General features: G+C 32.5%; 1 protein-coding gene across 3 annotated transcripts in view; it reads right to left on the minus strand.

Annotated features, from left to right (window-relative positions):
- Positions 1-361: 361 nt before the first annotated feature.
- Positions 362-16,326, minus strand: part of LCA5 (lebercilin LCA5) — a 42,577-nt gene continuing 26,612 nt past the window's right edge. For all 3 annotated transcript variants that reach the window (XM_045543927.1, XM_045543926.1, XM_045543925.1), the window contains 5 exons: positions 9,522-9,659; positions 8,481-8,577; positions 7,615-7,757; positions 5,292-5,424; positions 362-3,316 (listed from right to left, as the gene is read on the minus strand). In XM_045543927.1, the coding sequence (XP_045399883.1) occupies positions 2,451-3,316; positions 5,292-5,424; positions 7,615-7,757; positions 8,481-8,577; positions 9,522-9,659 (1,377 nt within the window). In that variant the 3' untranslated portion in view covers positions 362-2,450. The remainder of the gene's footprint in view (positions 3,317-5,291; positions 5,425-7,614; positions 7,758-8,480; positions 8,578-9,521; positions 9,660-16,326) is intronic.

Here is a 16,326-nt window from a genome sequence, read left to right on the forward strand (position 1 = left end):
TGTCTCTAAAATGAGATGAAAAGGATGATCAGAAAAACAGTGAGTCAGCCATAAAATAAGTTTATGTTTATTTTATAATTCAATTTAATCCTCTTTACCCTCACCTATTTTAATATTATGAGCAATATGTGCCATTATGATAGCTATTAAGGGTGAATGGATTAATTAAAACTACAATTATCTGATAAGACTAGCATACTGTCTAGCCTGATTTAGGGCAAATTCATCTACTTCAACTAAAAATACTGGACAGATAAAAAAAGGTGAATAATGAAATAAAAATTAACCCTGCAGGTCTTGTTTCCACTACGTATTTTCTAAGCAACCTAAAGTATCATTCAAATAAAAGAGTCATGGTGTGTTTTTAATTTTTATTAATAAGAGTTCTGAATACAAATAAATTTAACTCGACATTTAGGAAAAAAAAGATTCACTCTCTAAGGTTTGTTCCTAAGGAAAAACCTGTTTTGTACATTTTAACCTCCAATTTTAATGCTTAACACCATAATGCTTTTAAGTCTATAACTTAATTTTAGGTTTAATTTTAATAATTCTGTCTTGTTGCATCTGGCTGAAGAGACCATCAGACAGGAAAAAAGCAAGAGACTAATTAAAATGACCTGAATCAAAAACCTTACCAAAAACTTACTTTTAAAAAGACTTTAAAACAATCTAAAAATTAGAATACTTTTGGCAGAAAAATTAGCAGTTATGAACAAAATTAACATAATATTTCATCAAAAAATGCATTATAACTATTGTGTTTTACATATATTAGAATGATTTACAACATAGTAAATGCTTGCTTATATCAAGCATAAAAATCTTTTTATTAAGAAAACTTTTTAATATAGTTTAGTACTTGTGGGAGATTCTGTTCCCAGTAAATGACAAGGACACAATACAGAAGATGAAGATGGTAAGTGGTACATCTTTTAATTAGAGACCTAACCAAGTAAGTCAGTCTTGTCTGACAGTCATGAAATTCATCTACTTCAACTAAAAATACTGGAAGATAAAAAAAAGGTGAATAATGAAATAAAAATTAACCCTGCAGGTCTTGTTTCTACTACGTATTTTCTAAGTATAAGAATTTATAAGAACTCAGGGTAAGACAGTAACTCTGCCCCCTCATCAGTATGTATGCTTGGCATCAGAAATCATACTACGAGCAAATACACAGTAAATTCTTGAAAAAAAAAAACAGTTCACTTTAGAATAAGTGCCAACCTAAATTTTTTATTCTTCCCAACACAGTTTCTGCGTCTCTACATTTTAATAGTGTTTTGCCTTGGTTGGTGATGTGTTACTGCTTCTTAAAGACCAATCATACCCTGCATAATCCAAGGTCATCAACTTCTCTGCAGTTGAGGTGAACTACAAATAGCCAAAAGGAGACCAACGCATTTCAACAGAAAACTGTCCACTCTATTCAACAAGGCAGAAGCCCCATCCCTAAAAAACTTTTATCCAAAGTTACTTTAAAACTAATCCTATAAGTCCAATAGTATTACATTATTGCTGTCTCCTTTGTTTCAAGGCAAGTTCAAATCTTAGAAGTACATATTATAATTTCCATATTACATTACTCTAGAAACATAATTGAGTTGAAAATCTTTCTATATTGGGATAAGGTTTCTTCTATTCCTTATATTTGGTATGAAATCTTACACCGAGTCACTGAGACACAAAGAGTACAGGAGAACAAGGAGAGAAATTACATTGTACCCAAGCCTCTGTGAGGCACCACTCACAGAAGGACCCACAGAGGAACTGTCCATGTAAACAGAGAAATGTTTTCTGAATTCAATCTAATATTCTCACAGAGTTGTAGGTAAGTGATTTCAGGAAACTTGTAATTAGAAAATGAGTCGTGTTTAACTGTGGGGACTTCCGGAGGAATAGGAAATCCCAATGTTGTGACTACTACCACTCAAGAGTAGCTCAGCCTTGCCCCTACCCCTAAAAGGCAGGGCTCCTGAGTAGCAGTGGTTCTCCACCACCTGGGAGCTGCACTGCTCAACACAGAGCCTATCACCTTGAATTTCCATTTGGCAATCAGTGGGAAGGCTGTATTTAGCTCAGTGAAAGTATGATCAAAAATAAATACATAAATAGAGAGAAAAGTAGGAAATGAATACAACCTCCAATGAAGTAAAACTTCCCATAGAGCCAGTTGAAGAGGTAAAAGCTATTTGTAAGTAAAAAGCCAAAAGAAAGTAAGATAAATCTCTATTTTTGATTTCATTCAAAAAAAGTCTCCTTCATTCTTGGCAAACTAGCTATGTGGTGTGTATGTGATCTACTTCTTTTTGATTACATTGTATTTAGCTATTAAAAATCATTCCTTAACAAGGACTTTTTTAACATTAAAAAGTCAATGTTTATAATAAATACTATATTAAAATATCTTAATATTTACAATTGGGGATGTCAATTTTTCTAGTAAGTCATCTCAGTGCTACTTCTTCAATTTCATCTTCTACAGAATCAACTGCTTTTACTGCTGGTTTATTATTTGCATGTTTTAATCGGTGTCTATTTGAATTAAAACTTCTTCCTTCACTGAGGAAAAAGTCTTCATCTTCATCATGGTCTCTATCCCTGCTGCTTTTATCCCCAGGGAGAAAATTTAGAGGGTCAAAGTCTCCTTTGCTGGCAGCCAGAGAATTTGGGTCACTGCTTTTGGAAGAAATGGTGCTGCTGCCACTGGCACCAAATAGCTGTTCCATCAGATTAGCTTTTTTCTCTTTTCTTGTAAATAAATCTACACTGTCTTTACTAAGTTTTTCTGTATTGTTTTTTTGGAAATCCAAATCACCACTTTTATGGCTGAATAGAGTTGACTTTTCTGATGTTTTTGCAAATGAAGGCACATAGCTACCAAATACAAACTCATTTGGAGAAGTTGGACTTCTAATATTTCCTGGATGCTGACCCTCTCCTTTTGGAGTTAAAAAACGAGTATCTTGCAAATGATACCCATTAAATAATCTTTCAGAAGACTCAGAGAACATGTATGTTTTGGGGCTTTTCTCTGGGGAATGCAATTTTGATTCCAAATGAGGTAGCAATGGCAAAGAAGGACATTTTAGACTCTGAGAATCTTGGACTTCTCTGCTGATTTCATTTAGTTTAGCAAGTAGCATTTCCCTCTTCAGTCTTTCTTCTTCCTCTTCTTGCAATTTATCATCAATATTTTGAATTTGATACATTTCCATTTGATACCTTCCAGTTTCCAACTCTGGATTTTCTTCTCTCTCCAGTAAAGATGTCTTTTCTTTTTGCTTTTTATCAAGTTCTTCTCTTTCCCATTCTGTATGAAATCAAATTTTTAAAATGGGATTTTATAACAGTCAATATTTTTTAAATAGGAAAACTCAACTACTACCTTTAAGGAACAATCATCTTTATCTAATTTGGATATTATAAGTACAGTGAGAAAGGACATCATGAATTTCATTTCTACACTTGATACTGTGTGTATATATATGTATATAATATATTTAACATATATTACATTTAAAATTCACATTTATAGAAAAAAACATTGTTCTTCAAGATAGAGGTGGGGAAGAAGGTTCTCTACTTATTTTTTTTAAACTAATATAGTGATGTATCCTGAATGATGGGTGGTGGGATGGATGAACGAATGGATTGATGAATAGATGAAGGAAAAATTTTTAATCTTAAAAATGAATTAAAAATTTGGATGTCATATCCTACAGGTTATACATTAACCTGAATCTAATTAAGAGAAAACTTCAGACAAACCCAAAATGAGGAACAGTCTATTTTAAAAAATAGGTCTGTATTCAACAAAAATGTTAATCTGACCATATATATATATATGTTTTTGCTTATATATATAAAAATCTCCTCCAGATTAAAGGAGACTAAAGAGTTATGGAAACTAAATGTAACTCACGATCATGTTCTGAAAGTAAGAAAATGCTATCAAGAACAACATTGTGTCAACTGACAAAATTGTAATATGGATGGTAGATTAGGTAAATGTGTTGTATCAAATACACTTCCTGAAGTTGAAACTATATTGGATAAGAGAATGCCCTAGTTTTTGAGACATACACATGGAAGTATTTAAGGGTACAAGCATGAGATATATAACTCATTCTTAAATATTTAATAGTTCTTTGGTTATTCTTGCCACTTTTCTATAATTTTGAAATTACTTCCAAATGAAAAAATTAATATTAAAATATGTAAAAACACTACAAGTATGGTTAACTTTATTAAATGGCATACATTTTCACTAATGTCAGAGGTAATTCCATACAGAATCCAGGAAAAAATTCAGTCAAAAGGACAAAGAGAACTGATAGTCTTCTGCTACCTTATTCCTATTCCTGTTACCTAGACAGAACTGACCATAATACCTAATTTTCTATTCTGCAGATTAACATATGAAAGCATCTTGCTCTGTGCATTAGTCAACAGTGATGCAAATATAGCTTATATTAAAACCATTATACTGCTTATATATACTGTGTATATAAATATATATCTACAAAAACACATACATACATGTATGTATCAACATACCTACACACACTTTCTCTTTCTCTCTAATTTAAGCAACAATGGGCCATGATTTTATGTTCCATTACTTTCAGCTCAAGGAAAAAAAAAAGGATTTCTCTGTAAGCAGCTATTATATAACTACTAGAATACATTCAAAAGATTAATCTGGGATCCCTCTTGCCCACACCTTTAAGACATTTTATCCAGACAGAAATTAATTTATTCCTGAACTTCATTTCCATATCTAAAACTCTGTGAGTTCGTTCACTAAACTTCCACATTAATGGTTGAACACGTTAAAGATTTACATTACACATTAAAACCAAAGAAAAATTATACGAATATATTCAGAACCTCATAATTCATTGATTTTTATGCATAAGCTAGTCTGTGGACTAGAGATTGTCAAGGCCAAGTCAATTAAAAAGGGCTGTCTTTCAATTACATCTTCATTAAGCTTTAGTTAATATACAAAGAATTTTTTTTCCTTCATCTGAATTTTCTAAAGGTAACTTGTCCTTATTCCTTAACCCCAAATAGTGACTGACTTACAGTCTTCAATTTTGTTCTTTCCCTAGTAACTTTATTCAAATGTTTGTGACTCCTGGTACACCATCCACTACCACTGCATCAACCTTGTCTTTTTCTATACAACTAATTAACAGTTCAGCTAGAAGATACTAGGGGAGGCTAACCCTTTCTTTCCCAAGGGACACTGACTCATCACTTGCTTAAAGTCTTTTCCTTACCATCCTCCAGCTTCTCAATCTCCTGTTTTACAATATGGAGTCCTTGATCTTTAATGGATTTTTCTTCTCTTTCCACAATTGGATTTAGCATCCCTGCTTCTCCATGGTTATCTTGCTCTTGGGGTTCCAGGTCCTATTATACATTTTTTTAGAAATGCAAGTTCACATATAGAAAAGGGGGGAAAACTATTTAAACATCATAGATTTATCTTTCAATAAGCATGATTACCAACTCAGTTAAAAATTAAAGCATATTTTAATTAAGAAATCATGAAATCATAAAGTTACTACCCTTTGAAAGATGCTTCAAAAACACATAGGATTATTTCTTACTTTAGTTAAAATTTTAAAGAAGCGCTTATAAGACACATTAGAACTAATACAAAGTAAAGCCAATCCCTGACAGAAAATTCTGAAGAGGCAAGTTTCATAAGTATCTTTGGTTTGTACATTTTCACAACAAAATCTGATTAATTCAGTTAACCAGAAATGGCTATTAAGCAGCTATGGTGGCCAACTGAGATGATGTTGTACTTATAACAGGCAGTGACAACTGCATTGAATCTTTCCAGTTTATATTTAATACTATGCCCAAAGCCTCCAGTTCATAAATTTTATAATATTCAAATCAAATCAGTGCTATAAACTTAAAATTCCTTGTTTCTTACGGCCCCTTTCAAATGTGTGTGTAATTTTTCTTAATAAAAGTGAAATATCTATTATTAGTAAAGACTTGTCTAATAGAGAGAATTGTACCTTAGCATGCATTTCACCTTCCTTTTAGTAACAATCTCCTGAGTTTTAGCAGGACATAGGGCTGCTCAGCTGGAGACTACATTTGCTAGCATCCCTTGCAGCTAGAGAGGGCCAATGGAAGGTAAGTGGAAGTATGTGTGCATATGCTGATCACATTTACAAAAATGAAAACTGCTTGCCCTCTACTTCCTCATTTCCCCTTCTCACAGCAGTGGTGAGCCAGTTCCAACCACACAGAAAAGGCCTATACTCTAAAATGGAAGCTCAGTAAGATAGGGGATGATTACCATGGAATAAAGCTGTCTAACAATCTGGGATTACCCACTAACTTCAGTCTATTACAAGAGAAAGAAACTTGTTTCTTACTTAAGCCACTATATTAAGTCTCTTTCCAATAGCAACTTAGCCTGTACTCTAACTAAGCTATCATTTGCTGAGGCCCTTTACAGTGTGGTGAGCTCAGTCTCAAGAGCTTTATAAACTTCATGATTAGTCATTATCAAAATCCTGAAAAGTAACCCACCCCCATTTTACAGATGAGAAAATTGAGCTCCAAGAAGTCATACAACTAAATGTTAGAATTTAACTAAAAAGCAGATCTAACTCCAACTCTTTTCACTATACCAGGTTGCTACTTCTCCTGCTGAATCTTAAAGTATAAAGACCAATTATTTTTACCCGTTTAAAGTTAAGAATTACTTCGTTATTCTATACTTTATCACTTCAAATAAATAAACATTCTAGTCTCAGTAATATTGCACATACAAAAAGAAATACACTTAGCAGATACAACTTGTCTAAATTATAAAACAAAAATAAATAAACACACAAATAAAAAAAAAACTAGAGTACATAGAGGAACCAAATCAGTCCATCCTTTCTGTTTTATACCACAAGAAGAGACTTCAGGGTCACTGGGAAACTTACAAGGTACAAAAACATAGTATTATATGAAATATGCTGGACCGCTGATATACTGTTTTCTTTGTAGTTTAAATTGTAAGCACTAATGATAAAACCCTCTTAGAGAAACAGACTTTCCGGTGATCCAGTGTGAAAGTCCTTTTAAATGAAGGTCCAACACATAACCCCTGAATTCCACTGTAATTTAAATGGTATAAAGTCAAAATCTACTGCAATTACCTTGTTCAGCGTTCTGTAAAATTCTCCTACATAGGAGGCTAAAAAACATTAATCAAATTCTAACAAATCATTTGAAAATTACTACAATTTGCTTTTAAACATAAAAGCATTGAGGGTTTTCCAAGACTATCTGGGTAGATAAAAGGTAAGAAATTGAGAAAGAAATTCTTCTCTTCTACCTCCAACGCAGAAAGTACAATAAATCTTTCTGAAGCCCCTGAAAGATGCAATGTGAACTAAAAGAGTCAATTCAAAGGAATTTTAGGAAATACATAGATGTTATCTCTTTCTCTTTAAAAGGTTAGTTGCATATTCATACAGATATAGCACTAGCTTCATTACTCAAACTTTAATGTTTGATATTGTGTTTTTAGGAATAACTTCAAACCTAGTGTTTGACACATAATCATATTGCTAAACTCACCAAAGTAAGACGTTCTGGTTCTTCCCACTTGTTTTCATAATACATAATTGTTTGTGGTGCTATAGGAAATCCTTCCACTTCTAAGTCTTCAATGGTTTGTACTCCTTTTGTACACAGGTCTGTAAAATCACTCTGGCATGCAGCTACCATGAAAATTATAAAAGAATTTTTCTGATCACATTGAACAATGCTAAGATATATGGAATTCAACTGGTATATTCACCACCTAAATGAGATAATGCATGTTTTGCTCAGCTCAGTGAATACTCACTATTACTATTTTCATTTCTAGTATTTATTGGCAATTATTGATTTGGGGACAATTCTGACTATAAATGCTATAAAGTTTTTATAATTATAAGTTTGAAAATTTTTGCAGTTCACAGAAGTAAACAAAAGTTTGCTTTGTTAAAAAAACAAAAGTAAAGCTATGCATAACAATACCAAGTATTTATGAGTGAAATAATATCTGAGATCTGCCTTAAAATACTCTCGAAAAAAATAGATGAAATAAAATTGGTAAAAAGTATAATTGCTAAAGCTAGATGATTCATAAATGAAGGTTTATTATACTATTCTCTCAACTTTGGGGTATGTTTATATATTTTCATGAAAGTTTTTAAATTACAATAAGAAAATTTCAAAAAATATGTAAAGCATAATTTTCCCCCTCTCTTCAGGGGAAAAAAACTGAGAAAGTTAAAAGGATTTCTGAAAATTCACTATAAAAAATTTAAGTTGTAAAAAATACATTTAATTTAAATGTATTTCAATGAGGTTCTTTCCTTTTTCTTCCATTTCAGAATTTATCATATTATTAACTAAGAGATATAATACCAGTTTTTCAACAACAATAGCTACTATACCATTTTTTCTTGATATAAGTTCTTTTTCCTTCTTTGGAGAACACTTTGGTAGACGATTAGAATATATGTTTTTTATATCCAGTTCTCTCTCCTTTTCCTGAAAACAAATTCCATACAATTAAGGAAGTAGAGTCTCAGTTTAAAACAAAACAAAAACCCTTACCTTGTCAACTGTTTTTTTGTTTTGTTTTGTTTTGTTTTTACTATATTGAAATATATCTGGCTCAGCTTCCTTTTGTAACTACCAAACTATAGAATGGAATGTCTCTAGTACGTTAAGGTTAGGGTAGACCAATTATTTTCCCTAAAAATTCCAGTATATTCTGGCAGTAAAAAAGCTATTAAGGCAAATTTCATTTTCTAACCATTCTTACCTGATAGAGCTAGTATTGTCTTAACTGTCATCCAGGCTTAGCCACAGAGACAAAGAATTTAGTTAGCATCTCTCAAATATGGGTTCTGAATTACAGATTGAGTTACAAATTAGACCACTCTTTTTAAACACAGGTGTTCTTGACCATTTTGGGGCTATGGCTTTTTCGGAGAATTTGATTAACAAAAGAAAACTCTGTAATGATAATGCATAATTTGGTACAATTTTGCACAAAATTTCCACCCATCAATGACTTCTAGACAGAATTAAGAACATTTAATTTAACAAAATTAAATAATTTGAATCCTTCATCTAAACACTATGAAAATAAAAGACATCATTTGAGATAACTTTAAAAATGACGAATCATGGGGTGAGCTGGGGAAGAACACTGGGTTATTCAACCATGCAGCACAGAACAATTTTAGTTCCCATAATTTTCTTCCAGGATTTTACAATTTACGTCAGTTACATCATTCCTATTAGTGTATTCAATGTTTCACTTTGTTATACTGATTATACCAACAAACATTTTCTAAGTGCCAATATAAGAATTTTGTAAATTTTATTATACCAACTTACAAATATGAGTAGTAAGTGTTCTAAAATATTTGGTTTTCATCTAATATGTATTACAAAAAAAATGCAATTTAAAATAAAGTGCTTACTTTTAATTTGTGATACAGTTGTTGTAGCTCCTTTTGAAGAACTTTATTTTCATCATGAGCCTCATATGCCCTTTTCCTTTCAGCAAGCAACTGTCGTTGGAAACTGTTAGTACTCAGCTCAAGGTTTTTTGATAGTTCCTATATGCATAAACACATAAAAAATAATACTTTTTTAAAAAAAATAAGAATCCAACAGTAAAAACTAGCACATAGGCCGGGCGCGGTGGCTCACGCCTGTAATGCTAGCACTCTGAGAGGCCGAGGCGGGAGGATCGCTCGAGGTCAGGAGTTCGAGACCAGCCTGAGCAAGAGTGAGACCCCGTCTCTACTAAAAACAGAAAGAAATGATCTGGACAGCTAAAAATATATATAGAAAAAAAATTAGCTGGGCATGGTGGCACATGCCTGTAGTCCCAGCTACTGGGAAGGCTGAAGCAGAAGGATCGCTTGAACCCAGGAGTTTGAGGTTGTTGTGAGCTAGGCTGACGCCACGGCACTCTAGCCTGGGCAACAGAGTGAGACTCTGTCTCAAGGAAAAAAAAAAAAAAAACTAGCATATAGCAGTGTCAAAATGATGTTTTTTACTGGTCCTGTATAAAACATATAAATCAGGCTGAACCTAGCATTCATGAACATAAAATGAACTGGAAAATAGATTTACCAATAATTTAATAAGATACCTACCCATATATTATTACTTTATTTTTCACAATAATTTATAAGTGAATTCTTAAGCATTTGTCTGAAGCACACATGGATAGACACTTAAGTTGAAGGTAAAAGACAGCCAAACACAGCCTTTCAAAACTCGTTGTTTAAGCAAATAATTGGACACCAAGACATCTAAAATTATTCAGTGCTATTCAAGAGTCACAGAATACCTAAGTAAAACAACTCTAGATAAAAACAATAGTCATTTTCATGGTCTTCAAACATGTTCCATCAAGTTTATGAAAGAACTTAAGTTAAAATATTTTCTTTTAAAATAACTTAAGTTGTTAAAATACCATTTCTAACTTCTGGATGAACAAAAGGTTTTCATATATATAAATATTTACTACAAATGAAATAAATGTATAAAATATTAGGAAATCACAAAGAAAAATATAAAATAAAAAGCAGTTACAATTCTATTACCCAGTGACAATCACTGTCAACATTTTGGTGTCTATAATTTAAGACTTTAATATAGTTTTCTAGCTAAATATACATACATATGTATCCTCAAAAATTCAGTAATAAGATATCAAACAGCTCAGTAAAAAATGGAGGAAACAATTTGAACACATAATTCACCAAAGAAGATATACAGAGACAAATGGGCACACTGAACAATACTTCAATATCATTAGCTATAAAGGAAATACAAATTAAAGCCACAATTAAACAATACTACTTATCTATTAGAATGTCTAAAACTAGAAAAATAAACTAATGGATAAACAAAATGTGGTATAGATCTATACAGTAAGGGTATTTACTACTCAGTAAGAAAAAAGAATGAACAATTCATACATGTAACATGTTTGAATCACAAAATAATTTTGCTGAATGAAAGAAGCCAGGAATAAAAGAATATATACTGTATGAATCCACTTATATAAAATTCTTGAAAATGCAAACCAATTTTATAGGGACAAAAAGTAGATCAACTGGGGATTAGTGGGCAGGGACTGAAAAAAGGGAGGGAATCCAAAGAGACATTAAAACATATTATACATCAAAAAAAAGCACTAATAACTGAAGTTTGCAAGTAGAAAGAAGTTTCTGGGTTGATAGACATTTATACAATTTTAAACCTTTTGAAAAGCATAACCAAAATGCCCTCAGGAAAGGTTGTAACAATTTATATTCTCTTTGAAAGTAGAGTAGCCTTTTTCACTACATTCTTGTAATAAGTGGATACTGTAATTCTTTAATCTATCAGATTGGCCCAAAAAAGACTGTAATTATTTTAACTTGTATTTCTTTGATTACTACTAAAGTTAATTTTCATGTTCATTGGCCATCCATATTCTTTATGAAATGTGTTTATAATGTAATAGTAATCTAAAATATAATGACAAAATCAGAGAAAAGCAAATTGAAAAACAAAAATAAAAAAAGCTAAGAATGTTCAGAATTGAAGATATAAAGAGAGATATGGAATCAAAAAAATTATCACAACAAAGGTTGGATGAGGAAAGAATAATCAAAGAATGCTAAGTTTTGATGACAAATAAGGTAATTTACGTATTCTTAAAGCAGCTCTTCACTGACTATTGGTTTCATTGTAAGGAGGAGAACATTATATACAGTAGACAAATACACCAATACTTTGGCCAGGTGATCAAAATAAACATTACCGATAAAGGTCAGGTGAACGTTATGTGCCTCTAGAGGTGATATCTTTTTTTTTTTTTTTTTTTTTGAGACAGTCTTGCTCCGTCACCCCGGATGGAATGCAATGGCCTAATCATAGCTCACTGGAACCTCAAACTCCTGGGCTCAAGGGATCCTCCTGCCTCAGACTCCAAGTAGCTGGGACTATAGGCGCACAACACCATGTGCCGCTAATTTTTCTATTTTTTGTAAAGACAGGGTCTCCTGCTTTTTCAGAACTCCTGACCTCAAGAAATCCTCCCACCTCAGCGTCCCAGAGTGCTAGCATTACAGGAGTGATTCATTGTACCTGGCCAAAAAGTAACATCTTCAGGAGGAAATAACATCACCTATTCAATATTTGCACCAAGAATGGAAAAACCTCAGTCACAATGAAACATCAGAGAAATATAAAATTCAGATATTCTATTAAGTGAAGAGGTATAGGGGACAATATTCTTCAAAAAATGTGAATGTCATAAAAAGACAACAAAATCTATGTGGATATGTTCCAGATAAAAGAAGGTCAGAGACCTGGACAATTCAGCACAATACCTGACTCTGGACTGGATCCCATACTGGAGGAGGCAAAATGCTAATATAAAAGACATCAAGTCAACTGAAAAAATTATACTGTGGACAGCAGATTAGAGGTAATTACTGTAGAAATATAAATCATAGTACTACCATAATTGTACTATGGTTATATAAGGGCACATCCTTATTCTTAAAAAATACACACTGATATATTTAGGGGTAAAGGGCATGATGTATACAACTTGCCCTCAGAAGAAAAAAATTACCTATGTACGTGTATATGACACAGAGAGATCACATGAGAGAACATGTGCACATATAAATTCGGTAAAATGTTAACAACAGGTATTTCCAGGTTATGTGTATAGGATTGTTCTTTGTACTATGTTTAAATTTGCAACTCTGTAAGCTAGAAATTATTTCAATATAAAAAGCTAATTAAAAAATCCTACCCACAGATAATTTTGATACAAAACAGGAAAGCATTCAACTTAAAGAAAAAAATGTTAAAAGGTACTAGAGATAATATATGCTCAAGTCCCAAAAGACAATAACTGTCAACCTAGAATCCAAGTAAAATCATCATTCAAGAATGAAGATAAAATACTTTCAGACAAAGATTTAAAAGTTTTGCCACTCAAAAGCACTCAATGAAAGAACAATTTCAATAAGAACAAAATAAGGCCAGGCACGGTGGTGGCTCACGCCTATAATGCTAGCATTCTGGGAGGCCGAGATGGGAGGATGGCTCGAGGTCAGGAGTTCAAGACCAGCCTGAGCAAGAATGAGACCCTGTCTCTACTAAAAAATAGAAAGAAATTAGCCGGACAACTAAAATATGTATATAGAAAAAATTAGCTGGGCATGGTGGCACGTGCCTGTAGTCCCAGCTACTCAGGAGGCTGAGGCAGAAGGATCGCTTGAGCCCAGGAGTTTGAGGTTGCTGTGAGCTAGGCTGATGCCACGGTACTCTAGCCCAGGCAACAGAGTGAGACTCTGTCTCAAAAAAAAAAAAAAGAAAGAAAGAAAAGAAATTAAATGGAATAAGAATAAAGTGCAAATAGTAGCTATCTTTGGTTGGTAGGATTATACATATTTTCCCCCAATTTACTGTACATTTCAAAATCTGTTTAAACAAACGTTTTATTTAATAGTAATTCAAAAAATGTAAACATACTTAACTTTTTTTCAAAAGGAAGTATTACAGAATTCTTTAACAGAAATAAAGGATTAACATAATTTAATAATTTTTCCAAGCAAACCCAAAGAATAACCTTTACTTTTTTATTAAAAAAGAAATATATGCTTAACAATACTGCATTTGTTAAAACAGGTCTATAAATGTCAGTTGTTTTAATCTCTGCTCAGTGTTGTTGCAGCTCAATTCTAAAGACTTAAACCCTTGTGTAAGCAAGGACCCTAGAGGTCATCTCATTAGTCAACTTTCTAGGAATGCCTCTTACAATATTCCTAGAAGGTTAGACATTGAGCCTTTGCACAATACTTCTGGTGGAAGAAAGCTTGATAATTCAAAGGGTACTCATTATTCGACAATTACAATTATTTAGAAAGCTCTTCCTTACGAAAGTGTAGAAACCAGTTTCCTAGTAATAACTGTTAGGAACATTTCAAAAGCAAATTCATTTCTCCTCTTCCATGTGACACCCCCATACATAATAAAGTAAATTACATTTTCCCTTAATCTTATCCATGATTTCATGTTTCTTCCACTGTTTCTTATACACCAGTTTTTTGACCTCCTGGTTACCTTACTCTCCACATGTCAGTTTGTTACCTAAAATTTGGTACCTATCATCATAAATAATCTGACCAGTAAAATTAGAGTTATTATTACCTCCTAGGACCAGAGCGTCAAATGTCGCAAGTACAAAATCAAATAAGACTTGTTCTTGCCGGTAAGGAGCCTGGTCAAATTCACTGCTCAACATGCTGAAAAGGATAGGGCATAAGATGGCAACCCAAAACACACACCTAGAAACCTCTCCAAGTTGACAGCTATTTATTTATCTGCACCCTTTGGGTACAGTTACTGATCCAATTGTAAAGTTTTCAAACATTATTTTCAACCAGTCTACATTTCTCCATTAAAAAAAAAAAACATGAAAGACTTAACTGTACTTACTATATACTACCTATGTTATATCTACTATATTCTAGTAGATATAGTATAGTTATAGAATATAAATGTATACAGTACATGTATGTATTTACTATATACATGGTATAGTATAACATGTAGTATAGAGTATAATACAGATATCTAGTATATAGTATATACATATAGGAGGATGTAGATTAATGTACCAGTCTAGTAACACTAAGCAGAAAAAAAGTAAAAATAGTTCTAAGTGAGCAGTATTTTCCAAAATACATTCAAAATTTGGTAGAGACTTGGCAACAAGCTTACTGATTGATAATTGCTAACATCTACCTCTGCCTACCTTTGAAAACACTAGTACTTGCCTTTTCTCACTTTCTTACTTCTAGTCTTCCTAACTCCCCAAGGTACACTAACAAAGGCTCTGAAATCGTATTTGCAAAGTTCCTCAGTCCTCTGGGGCATAATTCATCTGAATCCGTAGTGAGTTCATTTAAATGAGCTACCTATGTCTTATTATTTCTTCATCCGCTGTAAGCAGGACAAGATAGAAGCAAACTTATAATCCAATAATTATGTTCTGTGCATTGTAAGTTAGCCCTAAATAGTGGGCCTTGTTCTTCTTCTAATGAAACCTGTTTTCTTTAAGTTTTCTCTAAAAATGTTTGCAAGCCTTTCCTTACTCTGAGCTTTTGTCTTCCAAAAGATTTTACTCCACAGTATTTATCATAGTATTTACTACAGCACCAAAAATAAAACAGATTTTAGAAGTGGTTCCTGCTTCACTAATCACTTATAAAGAATAAGCTGATATGACAGACTGTGAAAATGATTTGTATCTTTTACAGTTTGTAGATCATTTTATCAAAAGATGCTGATGAAATAACCAAAATTTCAATATTTTAATTCACACTACATTAAAAATTATGAAAAAACACAATGTATTATTATAAGAGGAACCTATTACTCAGCTTTTAAATATGTGATAAAATTCCAAGGATTTTACTAAAATGATAATAGAATAATAGAGCAACAGAATGGGAGACAGAAGACTCCAATTCTAGTCCCACACATGTGGTTCTAGCGACCCATGAGATTCTCTGTGACCTAGAAGAAGGCAAATAACATCTCTGTCTCAGTTTCCTCAACAGTTCAATATTTGGGTTGGACTAGATTAGAGAGTTACCCATAGAGGTATTTCAGAGGCTGCTTCAGGTTGTTGGGCAAGTGAGTTTCTGAAGCCCTCTCTGTAGCATCACCATCACAGAACAATTCAGCCTTTATCTGGCTGCCTGTGAAGAACTGCCAAAATTTGAAAAATCAATGGACCAAATCAGTAGTTTCAAACTTTAAAAAAAGAAAAAAATAACAACAAAAAAAAAACGCTTCAAGTCCACTGAGGACAATTTGAAAACCAAAGCATTAAACTATTTCCATGGTCCATTCAAACTCCAGAATGCTACCATGCTTTGACATATTTACATTTAATTAATGAACTTTCAGTGTATTTGTTTATTTTATTTTTTTTACTGATATATTAGGTGCCTGATCAGTACCAGGCACTGAGGCAGACTCATTACGAACTTTACCATTGTTTATCACCACTTGCAAAGTTTTACAGACTGGAAACAGGTTCAGATAATCTAAATGTTATATCACATCACAAAGCTAGAATGGTATATAACCAGAATTTGAACCTTGTTTGTTTAAATAACGTCTGTATGTATAAAATTCTCAGTTTCATTAGGAACTTAATAGGTTAAGAGATAGGCATTAGTTAATAACATA

This window comes from Lemur catta, chromosome 2, assembly GCF_020740605.2.
Source record: "Lemur catta isolate mLemCat1 chromosome 2, mLemCat1.pri, whole genome shotgun sequence".
Taxonomy (NCBI): domain Eukaryota; kingdom Metazoa; phylum Chordata; class Mammalia; order Primates; family Lemuridae; genus Lemur; species Lemur catta.